The sequence below is a fragment of the Pagrus pagrus genome (genome assembly GCF_965226575.1).
Source record: "Pagrus pagrus genome assembly, chromosome: 9".
NCBI lineage: Eukaryota > Metazoa > Chordata > Actinopteri > Spariformes > Sparidae > Pagrus > Pagrus pagrus.
In genome coordinates this window covers 21,987,373-22,013,906 of record NC_140193.1, presented here as the reverse complement: position 1 = coordinate 22,013,906, position 26,534 = coordinate 21,987,373, and the positions used below count along the sequence as shown (strand labels likewise).

General features: G+C 42.3%; 1 protein-coding gene across 6 annotated transcripts in view; it reads left to right on the top strand.

Annotated features, from left to right (window-relative positions):
- il1rapl1a (interleukin 1 receptor accessory protein-like 1a) overlaps positions 1-26,534 on the top strand; it is a 184,307-nt gene that overhangs the window by 62,795 nt on the left and 94,978 nt on the right. For all 6 annotated transcript variants that reach the window (XM_084361497.1, XM_084361499.1, XM_084361498.1 and 3 more), the window contains exons 3-5: positions 11,004-11,289; positions 18,420-18,606; positions 19,977-20,130. In XM_084361497.1, the coding sequence (XP_084217623.1) occupies positions 11,004-11,289; positions 18,420-18,606; positions 19,977-20,130 (627 nt within the window). The remainder of the gene's footprint in view (positions 1-11,003; positions 11,290-18,419; positions 18,607-19,976; positions 20,131-26,534) is intronic.

The following is a 26,534-nucleotide window of genomic DNA, read 5'->3' as shown; positions in this document are numbered from 1 at the left end:
TTACCCACCAAGGCACCACACCGCTATGCCGTGTTCTAATGAAATAACTTTAATTAGCAAAATGAAACTAGCACAACCAAGAAACACAACATTCTCATCTCCAAACAAACAGATGGGAGAGACAAAGGAAACAAACAAGCAGATATATTTAACTCTTAAGCAAAGTGTCAATGAAGACAACATATACACGGAGCCGCTGAGATGCTCTCAGATGAATAAATCATCCCGATGTATAATAAAACACGGTAAATAATGAAAAACACTGATGACCAAAGTAACATACCGGTTTATCTATAACTAACTTGACAGCCAAGTCCATATAACCATAAATATTGTACACTGTGGTCTAGATACCTCCAACGTTATACACACGACTGTTCAGCACCATGGATAGAGTCACAATGGACCACAAATCCGAGTTGAAGGGCTGATCTGCAGGGATCAGCACAGTTAACCAGAACTCAAGCCTTAACTATTAGTGGTGGTGGCGTCTATTAAGACCCCATTTCCTCTGTGTGTCCCTGTCTGCAGTAAGATTGGGTATTTTGGAGTTTCCCCCCGGGCGGCGAGTTGTACGCCTGGTAATGGAGGTCATGAGAAATGCTCGTTCACAAACCCTGAGGATATAAAATCCAATGGCCCACTAAACTTTTGAAGAGATGGCTCAGTTTTTAAGAAGTTTTTCAGGATAGGAGGCAACATTTTTGTCCGGATTTGTCAATGCAGTCCGTTAAGTGAGAGCCTGCGATGGTCAGAATCTTAAAGAGAACTGACTTTGTCACGCTCGTGGCCTCTCGGATGAAAAAAGCGCATATGTCGTCCTGGAGGGAATAGACCCATGTTGTATTTTGTCGTTAAATGTTGAGGACTCGTAAACGTATCCTGGTCTCAATGAGGATATGGATTTGACATTTTTTCTGTAACCCCATTTTGTAGACATGTAAATTTTTATGTCACCTCATTTCATTTGGTCATTATTTTCTATTTGTTTCACCTCATAAGTCATTATCCAGGTCATGTGAACGCCTCCTATTGGCTGTTTCTACTACCCAGACGGGGCTGCATCATGTAGTTTCTTGTCCTGATGCTTGTCCTTGTTTGCCTGGATTGTCTTTGGTTTCAGAAGCAGTGAACTCCCACTGTTCTGCCGTTCCCGTCACTGCTAACTTTACTGCTGGCCTGAGGGCGTGGAGAGCCATGTGTTTCTCCCAATACATATGTAGCCACCAGCTGCTGCTTTCTACCACACAGCCAGCAGCTTCACCACAAAGCCTCTCTGTCTGGTTTTTTTGTGTTTTATAAAGGCCTCAGACTGACTTTATGAAAGATGTGAACTTTACAGAGACATCTGAAGCTGAATAGCTAAATTAATGAAAATAACAGTAATCCTCCCTATTCTTGCTGAGGTGTTTGGATTACCTGATTATTGAAAGAACAATTGTGTGTGTGTGTCTGTGAGCTGAATTTAATGCCCTTGTTTTGTCTCCTCCAGTCCGCCTCCTCCTCTTTATTTTTTGTCTCTCAGGCCGCGAGAGGGAAGAGGGAGAGGAGCATGGGTGATAATGACTTGTCAAATTAGAAGCGATGGAACCTGCAGCGAGTGTAAACACAATTCGGAATGTTCAGATGACATTTTCCAAGCTGTATTTCTACTGGGGGAGATTAGCAGAGTGACAGCTCAGCCTGAATCTCATGGATCACAGCTGCACAATGGAGAGCACCAGCACACACACACACACACACACACACAAAGACAGAGAGAGAGAGAAGAAATTACTGGCATTTTAATACTACGCAGCAGACTGATACCTGCATAGGCAAACACACAGAGATTCCCCCCGCAGAAAAACACATGCGCACACACGCTCTGCATTTGGAGATCTTGTGATTTGAAATGCTTCGCTTCCTTCGGGCCTTTTTTCTCCCCAGTCATGGTCCAAGGGGCTTGGCTCAGCCAGCCAGCCCGGGTATGGATTCATGTCTATGTAGCCTGCCCACAGCCCGTCAGCATGATGGATGGTGTTCACGCACAGCCTTGACTTTATAACTTATTGGGACTTTATTTGCATGTGTTCCCATCACCAGTAAAACGGCACATGATGTAGGAGAGCCGCGGACTTTTTAGTCGTTAAGATATTAGGGGCTCCTGTTTCTTAGTGTTCTATTTTACGCATGGCCATCCTCCCCAGTGCGGCGGCGGCGGCCATGAACGGTGTTGCTCATTTCCCAACTTCGCCTATGAAATAAAGAGCCATTTACAAGGAACAATGCAGCGGCCACCATGTCTCCCTCTCTCCTGCCCCCACTATTGGAGAGATACCATTGAGAGTCCTGAGCGCATCAATTTGGGCCTCAAATGACTTTCCCCAGCTGGCCAAATCCTGACAAGCTTTCTGTTCTCCTTAAAAAGAGCCCTTTATCATCAAGAGAAAGGAAGAAAGGATGAGCGAGGGAAAGAAAGAGAGAGAGGGAGAGAGAGAGAGAGAGAGAGAGAGAGAGAGAGAGAGAGAGTAAAGTCAAAAAGCTAATGTCTCGGTGACACCCTTTCTCACACAACAGGGGAAATTTCTGTTCTATAACGGGTTCTGGTTAATTTGAAGTCAATTGGAGAGTTATTAAAAGGATCTGAGTGAGCTGTGCTGAACTTGGTCAAGGGCAACAAACTCACCCTGGTTTCTATATGAAACAATAGAAACAGGACTGTCACCTTCAGGCAAACTTGAAAGTTTGTATGATTTGCCTATAAACCACTTTCCGTACTGTACAGTCTGTGTGGATTTACGGATACCACCTTATTTTACTTTTTATCTTTTTTTTTTTTTTTTTTTTGCCTCAAATGCATTTGCCTGCAGTTTCCATCCGAACACCTGCTTAGAGTCTTGTGGGGTAAATCTCATTGTGGAGGATTTGCTTCATTTTTATTAGGTATTGTTTTTTTTTTTGCTTTATCTCGCAAAGCTTCGTGTTGCCTTTGAAATTACTCTGCCAATATGTATGCAAATGGTAACATCTACTGCCAGAAATTAGATTTACTTCATTTCCCCACTGTTCCTGTATCCTTTCTGTGCTCCTCAGGTGCAGGTTCAGTAGTTTAATGTAGCGCTGCTGTGCATTACGGCACAATTTGCAGCGCATGCACAACAAATAATGCCAGGAATAAAAAATAATAAAGCAAGATGCAGAGAAACGGAAGCTCTTATTTAATTCACGTACAGTAGTATATGAGTGTGTGTGTGTGTGTGTGTGTGTGTGTGTGTGTGTGCGTGTGCTAATGTGGACACACACACAGGTATAGCCAGGATGTGTTTTTCGGAGAAGAAGTTAATGGCAGTAATGGACTCATAGGGAACATACAGGGAGTGATCAGCCTTCATCTTTGAGTTATTTTAGTGGTACGTTATTGCACTTTCCAAACACAACACGCAACAACATCGAACAACAATCTGCAAAAAAATGAAATCAATATAAAAGGGAAGAGGAGGAAAGACAGTGTAATTCAATACGGCTGTTGGAGCATAAAAGCCATTACAGCAGACATTAAGGAAGTTCATTATCATACATTTTCTCATTACCGAGGTTCTTAATAGTGGGTGGCCATCTTCGTCCATGCTTGTACAGTCTTAGGGCAGAACTTGTTTAACCTGCAGTTAAACAAAAGTTCACAAAATCTTCCTTAAAGTAAAAAAAAAAGAAAAAGAAAAAAGTTCATTCTAAATGTTTAAATGAGAGCTGAAAGAGATTCAGAGCAGAAGAGAAGAGCATCCTTTTCTGATTAAGTGTGAATGATTTGTTGTTACTCAGACAGAGTCTGGAATTAACAACATTTTTTACTTTAGCGTTAAGTTTTAAGTTATTTAAGGACTCTTTTTAACTGCAATTACTGTGTGATTGCTGCAGCGAAGCACAGCAATCACACACATTTTCTACAGAAAATGCAAATATTCTAGTTACTTCTACGGTATTCTTTCTTTTACTTCTATTTAGAGGATAATCATGCTCTAACTGTTGAAATTACAGGTCCCATAATTATAATTATTATAATTGTGGGGTAAACAAGGTTGTGGTCTACAATTGTTTTTTCCCTTTTTTGGAAATTGGCACCATAAAGAGCATGCTGAATGAGCTACAGTATTTGCTAGTTCTGTTTAAATTATACCCACTTAAAATACACTATCAATGTATTGAAAACTTAAAAGTGTGACGATTCTCAGACAAGTTCTTGAGTTGTAAGGAGAGTCTTTTTTGTACAAGTATTAAGGGCGGTTTATTTGCAACAGACATGGAAGATAATCCTGTAAGTCACTCTGCATCTAAAAATATGTGCGTCATGTCTGTGTGTCATGACTCTGACAAGGAGTGCAATTTTGACGCAAATTGCAGTAAAGCATCTAAAATACCTCAATTGCCCCCGTGAGCTGTCGTCACAGCTGGTACCAAATCAACATCCGAACTACAATAACTAACCTTTTGTTGTTTTTTGAACACCAGCACACAGCTGTCCCTTTCACCTGACTTTGCCTCTCGACTCTCCCTCGCCGCAAGGAGAGTATTTCCCGTGAGTTATGATAAAAGAAGCTTCAGAGGAAATTGAGCTGGAATCGACTACTGGAAGGAGACGAGGCAACTTTCTGCAAACAAAATGACAAGGCTGTAAAAGAACCAAACACAGGGAGAATTACTCAATACTTCTTTGAACAATCAGCAAAAGCAGCCAGATTTGGGCTACAAGAGCCTCAGCCATAGTCCAACTGGGCATCGGGCTGTTCAGGTGGGGGTCTGTGGTGGTGGGGAGCTGTACGGAGGCAGGCCTGCCAGACATGCTGCTTGTTTGTTTTGCATATGCAGCTTTCACATCACATCCAATCACAGTTTCTCTTGTTCCTATCTGTCTGTTTGTTTCTCAGTCTGCTCTTCCAGTCCTTAATTATAATCAATATGTATGTGTATACTTTTTTAAACACTCGACGGAGTTTAAGCTTTACTGACATGGAGCCAGTGTTAACAGCTGGGTACATGCCTGCAGCAGGGCCTGAAGATGGCCTGATGTTCGATCGATGCGTCCAACATTTTGTCTCTGAGTCAGATGGCTAAATGAGTACTGGGAGGATGGCATGACATTAAAGTACTGATTTTTGAAATATTTACATACAACATACAACATATTTTTTTGACTGACTGGTTTCAATGTGGCAATCTTTAGAGAAGGAAAAGACGGATAAAAATGTACTTATCATACCGATTTGAAAATCTATGCAGTTTGCGAGATATTTAAGGTTAAGTCTTTATTGCCTTTTTTGCCACATCTGTTATTTAGTCAAGGCAGAAAGGCATCTAAATTAGTACAAAGTAGAGTGCTACTCCCTGTGGAACTGTTTCTTTGGATAGGCAGCAAAGGTAGTTGACTACCATCTTTCGAGAGAAATGATCCTTATTGGTCCACATTTGCATTTAAATGAACAATGGTGAAGTGTCAGTGAGAGAGAATGATTTGGAAACAGAGAAATAAGGAGTGACACAGCACAGACGGAGAGCTAAAACAGACAGATATCGAGTTACTTCTGGTGGTACAGAGAACAATACACAACCATGCTTCAGTGATGAAAAATGTGTATTTATACATCATTTATATTCTTAAAATATACAAATTCTGACTTGATTTCTGATTATTCTACTCGCGTGCAGAAAAGCTGTGATGTCATTGTTAGTTCAGGTCATGTCATTCAAAGTAAATCCAGATGTTGGCCCCTGTCGACCAGTGGAAGACCAACTAGGACCAAACCAAAGTAAACATTGACTGTAGGGCTGTTTGTTGTGGATCCCAGACAACAGAGGCAGATGACGCAGAAGCTTGTTTTCCTTATCAGGTTGTAGTTGGCTGAAAATGGCAAATGGCATTTTAACTTCAGAAGCATCTGTGGCTGCGCTCACACAATACCATTTATTGTTCTCTTTGAACTGACTCAGTTGACAGTTACCATGGAAGTATTTACATAAATGGATCTGATATGGTTTCCTGTTCATACGCTCCATGGTTTGCATTAAGAACGATTATATTCATGAGCTCTATAATAACTCTAGTGGCAACTTAACAAAACTAACACAGGACAGGGCAGACATTAATAGCACAATAGTATTGTGTTATTTCAGGCGGAGCAGTAATTGCATTAGCTGATTGGAATCAGCTGTTGTATTCACGCTTCACAGTGACACAGTCACAGCTGTGGCTATCAGCTGACTGGTAACACCCAATCACATTCATACAGGTGTACAGTGCCACAATTAGTATTTGTAGCTTCCTCCAGCGACCCTTTTCATATGTGCCATATTTGTGGCAATGTTGACCATGGGAAGACATAGTGTTCATGAACGTGTTAATATTATTTACGAGGACTCATTCCCTCAGCGGGATCTTGCTTACTGCTCCAAGCCCAAGAGCAAAACCTCGTTTCAGCCAAATCTAAACCGTGTAACCGTTTGCTGTAAATGGACAATTCTTTTATGCGTGTTTGAGTGAATTAAAAAAAGTCGGCATCCAAATATAATTTTAAGAAAATCTGACTTAATTAATTGCCAGCCAGGGTTGCTATGCAAATTTTAGGAGCTGGGAACATTGAGATAAACTGTTGGTGGCAGCCAGTCATGAAATGTAACTGAGTACATTTTCTGAAATAAGGAACATAAGTACAGTTTTGAGGTACTTGTACTTACTTGAGTATTTCCATTGTCTGTAAACTATGTAAAAAACATAACGGGAATGTGTCGTTTATGTTTGTTACTTCTATTTATTTGCAGAGTGTTACAGTCTTACTGTACCTGATGTTTTCTTCTGCTGCCATTTCTCATGTCTTCAGTGGACGGGCAGCTCAAGTGATGTTTGAATCACATGCTTCATGCACACCATGATTTATTCACTAGGTCTGTTTCCATTGCACTTTACAAACACTGTTGCGGTATTTCAACATCTTTCAGTGTTTAGAGTCAGTTTTTTTTTCACAAATTGAAAATGTGCATAAAAACAGGTTAAACACTCACAGCAGCGCAGAGTACACCCAGGTCAGAGGGTTAGAATACCTACTTCTATTCTGAGGCCTGCTATAAACACTGTGGTAATTGCCTCAGACATCAGACAGCTGTTTCAGTTTGTCTATGTATATTTTATCTGTTCCTATCAAATAACCCATAAATAAGACATACATTGGTGGATTAAAAAAGGCAAAGATTTAGATGTGGTCATCTGTGATGATCTTTTATTAACTAACCTTGATGCTAAAGTAGAGAGAGAACGAACATAATGAGCCTAACAGATCAAAGTGTGGTACCTGACTCCCATTTTGAAGACTAATGCTGATAAAGAATATTTTGTTGCACATTATCTACTCTGGTTATCCAACTATTACAAATTATCTCAGCACAGATGACTTACAAGAGTTACATGAGCAGCACAGGAGAATAATTTGCCGAAAGATTATGGGTGGTGTTTTCATCGTGTCCCAGGGCTAACCAGTGCAGTGAACCATTTACTATGGATGCTGTGCAATTACCTTGAGGGGTCAGCACAGCTCTCAGCCACAGTGCCCGCACTTGTGGCGCTACAACACCATGGAGATCTATTGTACATAATTAGCCTCTGACAAATAAAACATTGGTACATTTCCATAGTAGATAATGTTGGTCATACACACAAGATATACAAGATGTTTGTTCTGCGACGTAATAATCTGCTTTGTATGAAAGTACAAAGACGGATTTATTCATTATTACGCTAAAGATCAATTAAAAAACAGGCCGTGGAGGATGAAAAAGGCATCACCGCCAAGACAGAGGGAAGGAGTCGGCTGGATACGGAGATGGAGATGGAGTCATGTGTGCAGAGTGGGTGTCAACTGAGGAGGAGAGAATGAGAATGAGAGAGACGGAAAGTTATTAAGAGTCCTTATCCACATATAGATCATTGAATGTCTTCCTGGCCTGCGAGAACCCTGCCGCCCACCCAACATCTGATAATTACACTTCATTAGGAGAGCAGGTAGTGATGAGAGAAGAGAGGGCGACATGAGATCCAGCGAGAGACACGTAAGTAGGAAAGCAGCGAGGCACTCTCCAGTTATATGCTGTTGTGGAAGGATAATGGGGATTTGATTATGGAGGAGAGAAAAACCAGGAGTTGATGTAGATGACACGTAGGCCGCTCTGTGATTGTGTGTGTTTGGGGGTTGGGCTCTTGTGAGTTCGCATTTGCTTGTTTATGCATGAATGTGGGTAAATTTATAGTAGCTCAGGGGTCTGTATTTATTGCCTTGGTAAGATGGACAGGTCTGCCTCGACGCAGAATCTAATAAGGTTTCTGCAGCACACACATATCCTGTAGCTTGACACCCCCCCTCACTATTTCTTCCCTGCATCATCCAGACCCATGTCCTCTATGTGATGTAGCAGTGTGAGGGCATCAGCTGCAGAGAGTGCTGCAGCTTATAGTGCTGCAGTAAGATTCACTGGAGCAGTCCGACAGCCATGTGGGAATGTGTCCATATGGAAACATCCTTTACAGTATGGGCTTGTCCGAGAGAGGCTGAACAGAATCGCTATTTAGGGTGTGATATCCCAGAGGCGCAGGGAGGAAAAAGGGGAGAGATCCCGTGTATGTGTGTGTATAGATGTGTATGTGCTGTCAGCAGAGAGAGAGTGAGAGGTGAGGACTGCAGTATTCCTCCAGCGGGAAGCATCGATTTTCCGGCCCAGCGTGGGGATGTGGGAAATGTCAGCCTCTAATTGAGTTGATAAAACCGTTTTGAGTTTCAGACGTAAATATGGTTTCCAACACAAAGGGCCACTGCATTAGACAACTCCCATTGGGAGGTCCGCGAGGAGTGAAAGGTCCCCCTGTTGTGTGTTTACATGCGCACGCCCTCACGCCGTTTGTGAGCTTGTCGCTCGGACATCTGCAGATCCGGGCGGTGAAAGCAAATGACAGGCACGGCGCCGCCGAATAAAATGTTTGCTTTCACCGTGAATCGGGATACGAGCTCGTTAGAATAAACAGTTTTTGTTGAGGCAGAAATGGAGAGTGTGAGAGAGAGGCAGAGGTCATATCCATTAGAGGTGTGGAGGGTGAATAAAGTAAAGGCTGAATGAAGCCCGCGCTGCCCCTGCTGATTAGCAGATTGATATGCAGCGAGGGCAGGGGACTCACCTGCTGCCTTCAATGGAAATTCAGTCTAATGTCAGAGGAGGAACAGGCCGTCTGTTGATTAGTGTGTCTTTGATGATTCTCTCTTATTTAACGTCTAGATATTCGCAGGAGATAGACGCACAAAATTGAGCTGAATCCTGCTGTTAATGAAATAATAATGGAAAAGTGTTTTCGCTCTTGTCTTTTTGGGTGATATTTGAATAATTCAATCATATAACTCAATTGCCAAAAAACACAGCTTGTCTCACGCTTAAATTGTTAACAGTGTTCATCAGCGAGACGCTCAACAGATTTCACATTTAGTTTAAAGTCATGAGTGCATGTGAGCGCATACGAGAGCGCATGCGTGCATGTGTGCATCTATAGGGGCCCCGCTCTCATTATTAGGAGTGATAATTAGACAGGGTTTCACACATTACACCGCGCGCACACACACACTTTCTGTTACTCTCACGTTCGTATGTAAGCGCACGCACACACACATTTGCGGCTAAGCCTACTGGTAATTAACAGACATAATTAGGCAGACAACCAGTCATATAGGGAATGCACACTCATGCAAACACACACACAAAGACACACATTACTTCCCTGGTAATTAAGAGTATTAATTACAAGCATAGCTGTCCCTGTGAGGCTCTGTATCACTCACAGACTGGCACGCAGCAGGGTTCTTATTACTTTATCTCATCATCACCACTCCTCTCCCTCTCCATCTCTCTGGTTACACATGCCCTAATACACACCTGCTGGATAAACAAATGGTAGCTAATTAGTCAGAGACTGATAGCTGGCCATAGGTTAACCTCCAGTAGCTTGGGAATTCAGCTGCTCGCGAGAACTGGAGCAGACCCGTGTGCCTGCGGGGCTGTGCCAGTGTCTCTGAGTGTTGTCAAATGTCCTTTCACTTGCCGGGCCCTACATGTATGTATTCACAAACTAGACTGGGAGATACAGTTTCCGTCTGTGCGGCACGTGTTAGCCTGTGATTTTATCTGCGAAATGAGTTACCCTACTTTCACTGATGCGCGCTAACCTGGGCGGACATGTAGGCCAAACTCTCAGTCCAGTCCGGTCAGGGTGGAGTATCTTTAATGAGTGGCATGCAGTGCATAGAAATTGGATGATAGCTGAGCCGCCCTGTTAGCTCTGTGACAAAGAGCCTAAAGAAATATATCAGTTGATAGAATTGTTAGACAAGGAACACACTTTGCTTCAAGCGCTCCAGGCGTATTCCCAGTTAATGACCTGGGCTTGCACTCTCTGACACTGGAGCTGTGGTGCACTCTCAGCACTCAGAGGAGCCTGACATCATTTATGGAGATGTCTTACAGTTCTGTCCCAAATTTCCCAGTGGTTGCGTGTTTGGATATTGCAGAATAGTGTCTAAGCTTTCTCTGCAGAGGCCAAGGGGGCACACATGCCCTGAATGTGTGAGCTGGAGACGTGTCTGCCACAGGCGTTGCAATCCTCCAAAAGCCAACACACTACATTAATATCCATGCAGTATACACCTTGAAACATTTTTGTAGATGCATACCGTACACAGCTTAGTGTTGTATTCCTGAAGAAGCTACATACGCAAGTGTTTTCTAACCGAGAGGATTACTGTGGCTGATATATGACCTGGTAATCAGCATCCCTCTCATATTTCTTGAATGTAACATGAAGATGCAGAATATTGCTTGTTTGTTTTGCTGTAAATATAATGTTTCTATGTTCTGTGTGTGCTCACACATATTTTATTACATCTTAATCACCTAAACTAATTAAGTGTTGATGAACATCTCTCTCTCTGTCTGTTTCTCTGTAGTGGATGGCTGTACAGATTGGTCAGTGGACTACCTGAAGTACCGGGTGCTGCAGGGTGAGCCGGTGCGGCTGAAGTGCGCTCTGTTCTATGGTTACATCCGGGCCAACTACAGCCAGGCACAGAGTGTGGGCCTCAGCCTCATGTGGTACCGCAGCTCTGGCCTGGGCCACAGCGACTTTGAGGAGCCCATCTCTTTCGACGGCATACGTATGAGCAAGGAGGAGGATGCCATCTGGTTCAGACCAGCTGACCTCCAGGATGCGGGCCTCTACTCCTGCGTCTTACGGTAGGATAACACCAGGGAAAATACATTTTAATGTCCCCTTTGACAAGTTGTTTTGCTGTTTGTAAAGAAAATATAGTTTAATATTTTATAAAAAATAAAATAAAAGTCTCTCCGATACTTAGATAAGAAGAAGAATACAATTCACATGTCTGTGCAAGTATTGACCTGAAACTTGAAGGACAATTAGCTTATCTTAGCAACAGTTTAATCTGTGCGCAAACAAAAATAACAAAATTGTAGTTTACTGGTTCCCCACTTTTTATGTAAAGCTAAAAGCTAAGCAAAGCTAAATGCCTTTCCAGAAAGGAGAGTAGCTTTGAGCTCTTAGATAGAAAGACAGTAAGCATATCCCCAAAGCACTTTTTAATCTGTGACAGAGTTAATACTGAAATCAACTTATGATTAATGACTGTCAGGTGTTGGTAACACTTTATTCCAACCATCATTAATAAATGGTACATTTATCAATCAGTAAACTGCAGTTAATAGTAATTTCAGTGCTACCAACCAGTGAAAGGCTCTCTAATACATTTATAAATCAATTGTTTGTTATAAAGTTGCAACTGATGTTCATAGAACTTTCTAAATGTTTAATAAACTGTGTGTAGCTCATCTGTAAACATTATGTGGATGGCCATAACGTTGCAACTGATGTTTATTTTCTTCATATAGGTTTATAAAGCATTTCATTGTGAAATGAATATTAACTAAAATGTAATTAACTATAAAGTGAGCATTTAGTACGGTATTATATATATTATAATTATTATTAAGTGTTTCCAGCTGTGTTTGTGTTTCATACGTGTGTGTGTGTGACAGAGAGAGACAGAGAGATAGATAGAGAGAGAGAGAGAGAGAGAGAGAAAATGAGTAAGCCAGTGAACTATAAGCCATGTCAAGTGTGGGTGGAGAGATATATAGTCAACGAGAAATAACTGAATACAAACAGGAGCAAAGACACAAACACACACACATACACAGGCTTTAGTGGGCCGTTACACAGAGACTCTTCCTAATACAAGATACATAATTATGTGGCGGTAACTTATTAACCTTTACAGTAGAGAACATCCCTCAATTAACGCCTCATTGCAGCTCTTGATTTCAGAGAGTTTTTAATAAACCCAGTTAAAGGCCTCTTAAAGACCCAGAGAGGCTTGCAGGATACATTGAGTGTGACGGGAGGAGTGTGTTTGCATGCAATGATACCCCAGCCTCTACTTAATGTAATTACTGCACTCTGTAGGACGAATCTGGCACAAACACTTTCCAGTGTTGTCTCTCTATTAATTAATATTGTCTTTGAATATTGACAGTTCCTTCTAAGGAAGCTTTGTTTCTATTCAAGTTGTGTTAGGGAATTCAGAGTATACTATAATGGTGGAGTGTTACTCATTGTGTTCTTAGTGATTCAATTTAATGCTTCTTTATACTTCTACTCCACAACGTTTCAGAGGGAAATAATGTACTTTTTACTGCACTTACTTTGCAGTTTTAGATTTTTAATACAAAATATATATCGACTGTTAAATTAGGATATGTTAATGTATGTTAAGCTTCCCATCAGCATATAAAGTGGTTCAAATTAGCTCCAACATTAGCAGCTGCAACATTAATGTCATGTTTACATTAATGCAGCAGTAATAATTTAAGCTTAGTCCTAAAAACAGTACTTTTGGTATTTTAAGTATATTTTGATGCTGGTACCTTTTCAATTTTACTGAAGTAACATTTGAATACAGGACTTGTACTGCTAACACTTATTAATAATAATAATCAGAATAATCATCTTGAATAAATGGTTAATTTAAAGTTAATTCAACTTTAGTAAAGGTTTACAAACTGACAACTTCATAATGGCCATCCAAATAATGTTAATAGATGAACTACACAGTTATTAACTCATTTACACAGCGTCATAAATCTCAGTTGCAACTTTTCAATAAACAATTATTAACAGTGAAATGACTTTCAACTTCAGCTTGATTACTTTACTTGATTTATTAATGATGCTCATTATAGTGTGTTTTAGTACCGAGTACTTCTCCTACCACTGACATACTGTAATTCTGCAGAGCACTACAGTTGTAACAAAGTGCCCCCAGCTCTGTGTTTCTCAGTCTGCTCGCGTTGAGCTGGGGAGATTTCAAACTTCTCAGATACTCTAATCAAAACACTGCAAGAGATTTGCCTCTGAGCTGAAATCAATTGTCTTTTTGTTCAGGAGTAAGCTTTTGAGTCACACATCTTCACACGTATGACCCGAACACTCTCCCCCTAAAACTCCCTGCAGGCAAAAAGAGGAACAAAATGCCTCTGTTTTTACTTCGCCCAGTTGGAGTTTTAGAGTACATGCAGTACATCTTCATTTATCCAATCTCACTGATACCTAATATTTTAACAACTCCCACTGGCATTAGGGATGGACAAGTATTACATAATCATACAGTATGACTATGGATTTTAATCAGAGCCTCAAAAATTGAATATAAACCATTAGCTTCATAAAGGTAGGCCCGTATTGCTGATGTATTGGTTTGTTGTTCAAATGTACTTAATATGTATCTAATAAACTGTCACCTCAGTGTGTATACTACAGAAACCCCATACCATAATGAGTTGCACGTTTGCATCATGAATGCATGCAATTAAAAGCACATTACGTGCCACTGGAACTGTTCAGCTTCTCAGAATGAGCATGCAGAGTATGTGCGATATTTCACAAATGTTATTTGAATGTAAATTAGTCCTGAGACCTCATTTTACGGCTATAAACATCTCTGCTGCCACGTCTTTCATTGTCATAGATGGTTTGCTTTTCCCTAAATCTGTGTTCACACATTAAGATTAATGCCTTATTTTTTGTATTTGCAAAATGTTAAAATAGTGAAATTATAACTTTATTTTGTTATTTAAAGTCCTTGATGTGAACTGATTTTTTAATGAATCTCTACATCATTAAAACTGAATGTCGTTGCCCTATTAACTTTAACTTTAGAGATCGGCCTTCCTTTACAGAAGTTACCCATGTTTTTACCACAGTATGAATTATGTAATTATACGTGGGACTGTCGGAGGATCAGAGGTACTAAAGGAGCTGATGTGCTATGCCTCTACATCCCAAGGTTATGTGATACATTGATATTTTTGACACAACGCCACAGTTTGGGATACTTGTGTTTCCTGGATGCGGTATGAGATGCGTGGAGAGTGTGAGCAGAAAATGTGGCGGTTGCGATGGCAATGAGCTATTTAGAAAGAGATGATGACCGCACACTATGCTACGATGATTTTATTGCATCGCAATTCAATCTGATCTTGATGAAAGCGCCGTCAAATCAAAGCTGATAGCCGGCACCTCAGAGCCACAGTCATTGTTTCATTTCAAATCCAGTGCGCTGGAGCACAAAAGCCGACGCAACAAAAAAATGTGTCACTGCCCTGATACCTTCTGACTGCACTGTGTAGTGTATGGCAGGATAGTTTCCAATAGCTCTGGGCGTGTTGTGTACTATCTATAAATGTAGGTAAATCCCTTTGTGTTAAGTTCAGCTTTTCACTGAAGCCCTCCAGATGTTTTTCTCAGAAAGAGATATGGAGGAGCACCAGAGTGTGTGTGTGTTTCACTGCCGCATAAATGTGTGCATTTACCGTCGTGTGTGCATAGCTATCTTTGTCCTTCTCTGTCTGGAAATTTAAGTCTAATCGCCAGTTTTCATGTGAAGGTGACTTCATTTACATAGCAATCTCCATGTGCTTCCCTTTGCTCTCCTTCTCTTTCCCTCCCTTGCTCTTTCTCTGCCTCTCTCTTTCCCCCGCATGTCATCTCACATAAGGTCCGTAACATCGATTCACATCCATCAATCTTTCTTCCTCTCGGCCTCGCTCCGTCTCTCATGCGCACACTGCCTCCGCCGCTCTACGTTTCACCTGCTCAATTATTTTATAATAATCCTAGTAATGAGTCTGTGTTCTGGAGTGGGTAAAACCACGTGCATTTCCTTCCCGTGATTACATTATCCAACATGTGGGATAATAATGCGTGGAGAATTAAAGCTAACGTGAGCCGCAGATTAATATCCAAAGCAGCTACACTTGAATAGATTGTGACAGACGTGAAAGACACCACAGGATGCATCGACCCCAGGCTGTCCATCAATCAAGCTGCACCACTGACATCTTCCCACAATGCCACAGGGCGCCCGCTGTGAATATTTAACATGTGGAGGTATCTCCTATTGGTTCGCTGGGGACTTAAGTGGCTCAGGTGCACCACTGCGAGAGGTCATTTCTGATCATCTTCCCATTACATCGGCGAGCGGGGGGGTTTGACTTCGTAGGTGTGTGAATGTGCCTACATGTCCATGTACGTGTCCACATGTGTGTTTTTGCGAGCGTGTTTGCATGGTCATATTTGTTCTATAAACAAGTATATTATCCAAGAGTACTCTGTGAGCCTACAGCATCGCGTCTTCCCACTCTGTTCCCTCTAGATAGTCGATAGTGTTAGATTTCAGCACCAAGAGGGCATACCTCTGTTGCGATATCTTGCATCTTACTTTTGCTTCCTACAGCATTTTCCAGATGCCCTTTTAGTCATCTTCTATGTTGTAGAAGTATACAGTATCTTTTCTTTCTCACGCCAAGTAGCTATTCTCCTTCTGCTCTATCTCTACCCACTCCTCTAATGCCGCATGTAGCCACATTTGTCTTTTAAGCACGTGTGTCGTGTGTGTGTGTGTGTGTGTGTGTGTGTGTGTGTGTGCAGTTGTGTGTGGGTGCGTGTCTACATCTGTGTTTTATGGTCCCAGGGGGTCAGAGGTGTTTATACGAGAGAGGTGACTCCCTTATTGCTTCCATAACCTGAGTAGATCATATGAAACCCTGTCATTTACAGTGAATGGGAGCATCTGGTGAGCCGTAAATGTAATGTAATGAAATGAAATGAAAGCCCATATGGCTGTACGCACGGCCTGCCTTCGACCGACGGTGTGACTGACCGAGTCAGATCACAATCAGGCTGGACCAGGCAGCAGAGAATAAAAACACAGACAGACAGACATTATGAAAGCATGTGGACATTTAGTCAGGGGCTGTTTTTATGGTTGGACGGGGCTGTTTAATTTAAATTGAGGAGAACCACAACGCTACAGCTAGTGATGCTTTAGATTACAGTGGGCTTCCAAGTTTGTGGTAATAGTTTGGAGGCATTCCCTCTGCCCATCATTCTTATCCAGGCTTTCATTACCGTCAGGCTCTACTTCACTATATTTTTTTGTCCGAACTTCTTAATAATCTCCAGTACAACCTGTCCTGTCCCAAAGTTTGCTGGCTCCCTGTCACATAACAGAATCAAGCAAAAATCCTTTACTCACAAACTACACCGGCTCCTCAACCACCTTCTGCACCTCCACACTCCTCACAGACTCTTTTATCTGACGCCAACCTCCTGCCCCGAAGGAGCGCGCACTCTGGTGCTCACTCCCCAAACACAAGCATGACTTCACAAATCTCTACTGTGTACCAGCAGCCTGCTCTCACTCCCAGTGCGTCCAATACAGCAGCCTGGTCAGTGGTCCTACGCTTCTAAGTTTGACACTGTAGGAACCCCTGTAGTTTCACTTACATACCTTATATTATAAGACCCTAACCCTAACCCAAAAAAAGATCTTTTCCTAACCCAAACCAAGCAGTTTTGGTGATTGATCCTAACCAGGACTGACTCACCAGATGTAGACTGTTGGTATGAGCCTGCCATTGGCCAACTATTTCATTCAGCATTCTGCGTTTAAAGTCCTCCTCTACGAAAAAACAACAACAACCCCGAAGCTAGCAACCTACTCGCTGAAAATGTTAATTTACTGCAACACTAACCTGGTCGCTAATGGTAAAAAGCTAAACAAGCTAGCAGCTGTTACCTTTTCTTGTGCTGGGATTTAGTCATTGCTATGCCAGGGCTCGCCAAAGCTCAATGTGAGTGGTACTGGCCGCTACTGTCTTGACAAGCCTGACTTAACTCCCAGGGAATGAAAAATGGGCAAAAAGGTGGAGCGTGGGTGGGGGTAAAGCGAGCTACGGCTAGCTAAGGCTAACAAGCTATCAGTGTTTACACATAAAGATTAGCACATTTTGCCTCACCCTATCCGCATGAGTTTGATCACGGGCTTTTGGAGCAAGCCTCAAGTTGCCATTCGAGGAACTGCAGTTTTTTGTTCTTCTGCATTGGCTTCATTTTTCAGCACCAGAGATTACCGCTTGTTCCAATCGTGCAAATGGTTCACCAAAACGGTGTCCGAAAGGTCACCTGATACTATTTTCCAGGGGCACTTTGCTGCATCCTGGGCCTAGAAATGCCTGAGACGATTGAGATATACGGATAAGCATTGTGGAGATAGGCCTTGGCTATGCAAGACTAAGGCTGTTTCAGCAGCAATGTGTATTCTCCTTTTAGCCATGTAGCGTGAGTTTTAGAGGTAACACCTTGTCACAGCCACTTCTGGGGAAGCAGGTGCAATGGGATGGCATCGTGTCAGTGGTGATGGGGGTTGAAATGATGATAATTATCATGATGACATTAATAACGAAGTAAGAGAGAGAGAGACATCCTTCTCTGTCAGCTAGCGTGGATCAGAGGTGAAGTGTGTTGATGGTTACTGGGAGACGAGGGGGGGGGTTGCAGTGTGTGTTGGACCTTCTGATGACCAAGCAGCTTTCTCTTCCGTCATGTTGTGAGGCCCTTCTCAGCGTTTGTCTCTTCTCTGATTAGCATTCCCAGGCCCGGCTGACTCCCCCCATAAATCCATTAGTGGTCGTGAGTGTGAGTCATTGACTCGGTAAAGCTGCTGAACACGTCGTTATTGCTAACCCCACAAACATAGGGGAGGGGGAGCGAGGCAGAGGAGGGGTGGAAAAGACTGAAAATAACTAAGAAAGGAGCAACGTTACATTTCACTTGTTTGAGCATGTGTAGTCGTGTGAATGTTGTTCTGTAAGGGAAGTATTTTCCCACCTTATGTCCTGTAATGTAACATCAGTTTTGCTAAAGTAAAGATGTGTTTTAACTGAACTGCCAGATTCTCTCAAGTAAGGATGGATCTTAATCCGGTTGTGTTGTTGTTTTCTGCCCACAGAAACTCCACCTACTGCATGAAGGTGTCCATGTCCCTGACCGTGGCGGAGAATGACACAAACCTGTGCTACAACTCCAACATGAGACGGACCGAGAAGGCTGAGCTCAGCAAGAGTAAAGACATCCTGTGTCCTGACATAGATGACTACGTTGAACCTGGCAAAGAACCAGACATCACCTGGTACAAGGTGGGCGTGCTCTCTGACCGATCAAGTATATGCCGTGGTTCGGATTTGTGTGTCATTATACATGCATGGAGGTCTATTGATTTTTTTTTCGTGTGTGTCTTGATTACTGTTATTTGTTGTGTGTTAGGGAAACGTAATAAGGAGGCAGTCTGTCTTTGTGATTATACAACCGTGGAATATTCTTGAATGGTTCACTGGTTTGTTTTCATCTAATTTCTTGGCTGTTTATGTTTAAAAGCCTTGTTGGAAACGTGGTTCCAGATCACTTAGGCAGATAATGCACGGATGCAAATGATTGTGATGAATTACATAAGTGCACTGCGAGAGTCATCCAAAGAGAACAAGGACTGCGCAGAGGGCATCCACAGAGATGGCTTTTATAATGAACACAAAACTTCTGCGAGGAGAAAATTGTGCGATGTCACTCTCTGCCCTGCGGAACGAGTGGATGTCCTCCAAACACTCCAACAGTAGTCCCTGATCTTTATTCAGCATGCGCCCTCTCCTCGCTCACCTGGGTTCTTGCCTTTCCCAGGTCAGGCACGGCCTGCGGACAACAAAGTGCATCCCGGAGAAGGGCTCAGGCCAGACTAATCACAGGCAGATCAGCAGTAGATTAGCTCAGCCGGGCTCGACCTCTAGGTTTTTCCAGAATTCAATTACGGTCAGGGTAATGACTGGGAGTGCTGGAACCTAGAGTTATTTGGACCACTGCGGAGCCACCATGATTGAATTCGAAGGTTGCCGGGAGCAATGGTGGAATAGAATCCGCAGAGCCATCGTTGTCACTGCTAGAGCACCGAGGGGCTGGAGAGAGGATCATGTCATAGAGTCACCCACACACACACATATACTCACACACAGACACACACACGCGCGCGCGCATACACTGCACAAACACACTTATTTTGCCAGCAGAGAATACTGTAAATAGCATTGTCTGTCCTCCGTGGCTCAACCGGAGTATTGAATGGAGAATATTCAGTTCAGTGCAATAAATCTTGATCAGATAAGTAGGATAATGGCTCAGCCTTATCATTTTACCGTATGGAGTTTTTATGTCACAGTGCCAAGCTATGCATCCCTACCACTTCATCCACTCTCGTAATGCTCAGTGATGTTTGAAAGCTTTTGTGCCCAGCTCAGACCACTTGAAACGTGATGGATCTAATTCATTATGAAGCGGAGTGAAAGTCTTAAATTTCATGATGTCAGGCTTGCCCAGAATATTTCATTCCAGACTACATGGTGCGGCACACGGTACCGTTCCATCCGTCTGCTGCCAGCCGTTTCACTCCTCTTGATTTATCAATAGTAAGATTTGGGCGGGAGTTGTGAGTTTGACCTGCCTGTCCTTCTCAAATGTACAGGAGTGCCGTCCAAAGCAGTGGCGTGCCAGTATCATCCAGAAGAGAGACATTCTGTCCATCCAGGAGGTAAAGGAAGATGATATTGGGAATTACACCTGTGAAGTCCAGTTTGGTGGCTTTGTGGTCAGGAGGACGACTGAGCTCACAGTAACTGGTAAGTCTTCATGAAAGACAAAAAACATAACAATTCAAATGTGGTTTTGAATGTGAAAAAGTCTAAGGGTGTCTATTGTAGAAACTCTACTGCTAATCTTGTAGGAATCAGTGGAGTGAAAGTTATAACAGGCACATACACTTGAAGAAAAGGAATGAATGTTAACAAAGACACACACATACACACACTCACACACACCACTGAGCACTGCAGCGATGCCCTGCTGCTGTGTTAATTGCTGGGGGAGGTTGAATGCTGAGGCCTGGCCTCTATCCCTTCTTCTAACTCAGCACTTTCCAGCCAACCAAGCAGTGTTGAAATATTTAAGGCTATAGGCTAAACCCCTTCACACAGAGAGCTAAAGAGCCAGGACCAAGGTCAGGAGATTTACAGTGCTCTCTCTCTCTCTCTCTCACTCACTCACTCTCTCTCTCTCACTCTCTCTCTCTATCTCTCTCTATCTGTCTCTCTTTCTCTATCTCTCCCTCTGCCTTGAGCAGCTGCAAGGTGAGCACATGACAAATAAATGCATTCAATCATTGGTTTGAGACTCCCGGGTGAGACCTGGGGATCGGGCTTACTGAGCATGTGCGCTCCTGCCAGGTCAACCGCTCTGATTAGCGTTGATGAAAAGGTCAAATGCAGTTTTTTTATTCCTTCTCCTCTCTCTCAAACCACTCTCGATTGCGCCATTTTTCCCGAGCTACCTATTGTTCTGCTCCCACTGGAGTCGCATTATACAAATTAAAGCCTAAAATTATATTATGCTCAGTGAGGGTGTCGCAAATAAAATGAGCATTGCTTGACCTCAAGTCCGTAATAATCATATGGCGATCATTAACAACAAAAACTCATGCTGTACATTCATTACATCAGTTTGGCACTGTTTATGATGGGGTGCATAGTAAAGAGCATATAATTAGATTAATGGATTATAATCTCAAAAAGGTATCCACATTGATTTTCGCTGGTTGTTTGGTCATTACAGCATGTTGTGATTGAGTGTTTAGTTTTAAATCTTAATCAAGACAATGAGCAACATTTTTAATGTAAAGCTCCATTATTGTATTCATCAACTTAAAGAGAGTCGTAGTGTGAGTGCGCTCAATGTTGGTCCACACAGAGGCAGTGTTAGCATTTGATTAGTATCTCCTCTGGTGTTTATTTGTGTGGCTGGTCATTGCTCTTGTGTGATATGAGGGCGATAGCAGCGTGAGATAAACAGACGGTTTGCTATCTAGCAAACGGGGAGATACACACCTCAACCTGAGCATGGCGTGTTATTGGATGAGGCTAAAATGCGATCCTGGAGATGTGGCTTCCAGATTGGCAGGCTTATGTGATTGATGGCCCACATTGAATCCCTGGTGGGGCTCAATAAATATGAGGCAGATAGGAGGAAGATCTGCTAGATTTCATTTTAACAACATTACCATCGCAGTGGAGGACCTCAAGTTCTTTCATGTTGTCCTGTAAAGTGCCAGTGCCACTAAATTCTGTATGAGACGCTCTGTTTTAGCTCCTGTCTCTTTAAGGATCCCCCCTCCCAATTAAACAGTCTACTCTAATTGGTCAACTCACACATGTCCGGGCCAGCACCACTAACAGCAACAGAGGAGCTTCCACTAATCAATTCTTACATGCCAAACTAGCTACAAGGCATACATTATGCAAACATGGTGACACAGAGTGATGTCACAAAGTCACAGAATTAGAGGCGGCACGACCGAAGAGGCGTTTCAGGAGCAGTGTTTTCTGTGGGAGAGAGGAGCTTCTGATGGTGTGGACTTTTACATGCAGACGAACCTATAATCTCTGTCCAGAGACTATTTTTTACCTTTTTTAACTACATTTTTTCTCAGGTCTGCAGATTTTATCAGGACAATATTTATGGGAAGACACAATGCTGCTGTGTTTTCATTTTTTGAGCAATACAAACTAAATCCCTCTCACCTTTTGGCGACAGACGACTATCTGCAGGGCTCGTACCAGGACGAATACCTAAAATATGTGTATTAATTCATCTTTGTGATTTAATTAGGTGATTCCAATTATTTTATTTTACCTATCTGCTTTACCTATCAACACATATTAAACGTGTGCAGCTGTGTTCTATAGAGTTTGTATGTGTGGGCGAGTGAGTTCATGTTGGCTATTTGCTGTATGTACTTTGGCATTATCCTTGTGTGTTTGTTAGCCTGTCAGCCATGACCTCAATGTTCTATAATGACGGTGGTCGTAAAAACTTTATTGGGTTATAAATATACACAGTTCACACTAATGACATCACAGAGAGGAAGAATGGGGATGTGGCGAGAGGGAGAGAAACATCACAAAGGCAGAAAGGAAGAGGAAGAAACACTGATAATGAGAAAGAGGTGTGTGTGGCTGCCATTTTCTTTCTATACATGAGCCCTTCATAATGCCTGTGTGCAATGTGAGGTAAGAATATCCAAAAATCCTGGCTGGAGAAGTAGAGCCAATAGAAAATATATAACAATGAACAGCAAGCTTCAGAGTTAAATTTAAAAAATCCATTGTTCCATATTTTTAGTGTTGTTTGCTTTTGTGTAACGCTTGCATGCACACATACAGCCACACAGAGACACCTACACACTGGCAGAGGAATCGTGACGCATGTTCCCCATAATGAAACGTCAATAAGTCATCAAAATAGAGGATGCAATGTTATGTGGCGCGGCTTTAACGCAGCAGGTTGACATGGGGGATCATCTTGCGGTACATGAAGTCATTTACATGTAGCACATCTCCAAAATTAAGGCAATGTTTAATGTCCCCTAGTAAACTGACTGAGCCTGTGCGCCGTGTTTATTAAAACACGCTTCCAGCAGCAAAACATCGATGGCTATGTAGAGGAAATGATTTTCTTCTTTACACACCACAATAGGTGCCTTTCTTTGTCACCAATTGTGTGTCATCAGCTGTGCTGCCCCTGCTGTAAAAAAAATGGCGTTCTCTATATCACCACAGCATTTTACCTTATTATAAAACCAGAGGGGCGCCTCCTCCTTAAAGCTGCAGTATCCTGGTAGAATTAGATGAGCTCACTCTGGCCATAGGCTCATTTCCTTTAATAAACCCACACCATCATCCCCTCAAGTGGGCGTGAGATTATCCACATTTTATCACATCCTGTTAAAACCGACATTGCCTGGACGGCGAGCATAAAAGTCCAAACTATGTCTGCGATCTGAGGGCTAATGTTGTAGTTTATTTGATAGGCCAAGGGGATGAAGGAGGTCATTAAGTTTAACTGATCTTAAATATAGCGCAATAGACACTGGCCTTTGCTTTGACCCTGGCTCGCTGAAAATTGTATGTGTGTGTGTCTGCATGTCCGTGTGTGTCTTCTGTTCTGGCCCTGCTGCACGGCCTCCATTAGAATCAGTACAGAAGCTGATATCTGTGCTGAGGTCAGTCTTGTAATAGAGGTTAACTATGGGCATAAACACAGGCTCACCCAGATCGGGCTGATCCAGGAGCCCCTTCATCAAGCGCCGATGCTCCTCAGGTTAATAGAAATGTAAAAGAAACAGCGACCCCTTCCCTCATTTTATGTTCTCTCCGCTGTGTGTCAGGCCAAATTTAAATGTTCTTATCTCATTCTGGGCATGTGGACTCAGCCGAGTACGGCCTGTGCAGCATTGGGAGTGTGCATTGAGAGTTAAAACACCATTATCAACAGATGGAAAGATTTTGTTTTCTCTCTCCCCTCCACAGACCTTCACCTCAACCTCCCATCTGTAAAGAGAGTGCCTTTTTGTGTACTCTTATAATTGATTCATAGCAGCAGCAGGTTCGCTTTTTTCCCGGGTCCTCTGAGGAATACAGAGCGTGGTCAGATTAGTCTACTCTCGTGTTTACCATTTTCTGCTATCAGAGACACAAGAAGCAACGCCTCAGCTGAAACGACCCGGCTATGATTAATTGATACATGCATGTACAGTTTGGGCTTCCTCGTGTGTTTGTTATACATGCGTACCTGCGTCTGTCTGGTGGGCTGTGATGTCTGTTTTTTAATAGAACATCTGAATCATTTCCATTCAATTTTTATGGTTCTCCTAGGCCTCATTCCAGCACCGGGATGATAATGCTACACTAGTATAACACCAGATAAAAGCCCTGTTCAGCTGATGTATGCAGCTCCCTCCTGCGTTCTGCAAGGAAGGAAAATATTATACAGAGAGAGCGGAAAAGGATAAAGAGAACAAGGGAGTGAACGTGACTGATAACAGCGAGGAAGAGAGAGGAGAAGAGATAGAAAGAATGAAAAAGATAGAGAGGTTGCTGCTCTTGTATCTTATCTGTATTCCTCGCCAGTGTTTCCCAGCAGAAACAGTGTGTCCAGGACTATAAACAGACTATTATCCCAGTGTTTATCACAGTGCACATTACCGTTTGCCTCTGTCCGACTTACTGTAATGGAGTCGTTTGGTTTGATGGATGCCTCGGGCGTGGGTTTCTATCTATTGCTCCCATTATACCTCTGTCTGCATCCCCTCACTGTAGAAATGTCTGTCTGCACATTCAGCATAGCCTGCGAGCATGGTGATTGAGGTTACGACCAATGTAAATGTACCATTTGGCACAGTGAATTGGGAGTGCAGAGGGCAGGAGGAAATCGAGGGGAGGATAGGAATCATCTACTTTACATTACCTCTTGTAGAATATCCACGCTGAGAGGGGAGGTGCTTTGGGAAACTCGCTTTATGTACTGTGGATGAATACACACGCGTGAAAATGAAGTATGTGACTGCTTCGGGTGTTTGTTTGCGCGTGGTTTTTGTTTTATTCCCTGCTCACTTCGTTTTTTGACTGGAATTTTACATCTTCTGCAAGTGCTGTTATAATTAAAGGGGCAGTTCACCTCAGAGTCAAGGACACATATTTTTCCCTCTTATCTGTAGTGCTATTTATCCATTTAGATTGTTTTGGTGCGAGCTGCCAAGTTTTGGAGATGTCCGTCTTCTCTTGTATAATGGAACCAGATGACGCTCGGCTTGTGGTGCTCAAAGTGCCAAACAATGCTGTGAAAAACTCAACAGCAATGTCTCTTTCCAGAAGTCTTGACCCGATTACTCAAGATGATCCACAGCTCTTGTTGTGAGCAGTTTCACGTGGGAACTATTTTCTCTCTTCCAAATGACGGCAAATATCAAAGTCTGTCGCAATATTGAAAAAAAACAAAAGACATTCTTAGCGTAAATTCATTACACATATTGTATCGTACATTCATACTTCCATACATTACATACCGTGTGGAGGTTTGGGGGAAAAAACATATAAAACAATCACAAGTCCGATTGTCTTGCTTCAGAAGAGAGCAATCAGAATCATAAACAGAGCTGATTACCGCCAAACAAACACTATTCATAAATTCACAGGCAATCAAATTCAGAGAAGCTGTAGACCTCAAAATAGCATCACTGATATATACAACAACATGTTACCTGACTGTATCCAGAGGTTGTTCCAGTAAGAAAATGTCCATATGAACTGAGAGGGAACTGTATATTCACACAAAACAGACCAGAACTTATGTAAAACAAAGATGTGTCTCAGTATATGGAGTACATCTATGGTATGATTTAGAAATGGAAATGAAAGAGCGCAATACACACAATAGATTTAAAAAATGATTCAAACACAAGAGGATTAACAAATATAAAACAGAAGTGTGAATACCAGTGTGTACATGAAATGAGTTTGGGATTTCTGTATGTAAAATGTAAATGTTCTTAGTTGCTGTTACTTTCTTTAATTGCTCTGTGTGATTTAAAGGCGGCTGACAAAATAGAATTAGTGTTAAAAGGGTATGTGTAATAAGGTTTCAGCCTACACCTTTTCGGTCCTGTTTTGTTTATGTGTTTATGTTTGTTTGTTTGTTTGATTGATTTGTTTTCTGAAGCTAGAAAAGCATTACAGTAAATTTCTTAATCGTCTATCTACCAGTGTATTTGTGTTTTATAAGTTGGAAAATTACAGAAATAAACTAAACTGAACAACTTCCAACCACAAAGAAGTTCATCTACTCATGGACTAGATGCTAGTTTACTAAGCTAGTTTACGTTAAGCTCAGCGAAGAGAAGGGCGCCTATTTCTAATGTTTGCACGAGCCTCTCGTCAATGAGTGGGTTCACGTTTCCTTCTGTCCGGTGATACGGTTCAGCTCGGTAGAAATGAAATAGTTCCCACGTGAAACTGCTCACAACAAGGCCTGTGGATTATCTTAAGGCACCGTTTCATGAGCTCTGGAGTTTTTCCAGCGTGTTGTTTTTGGTGCTTTGGGCACTACAAGCCAAATGCCATCAAGTTCTATGATATTGAGAAGAAGACGGACATCTCCAATGTCAGCCAATGTCCCCAAAAACTCTGTAACTTGA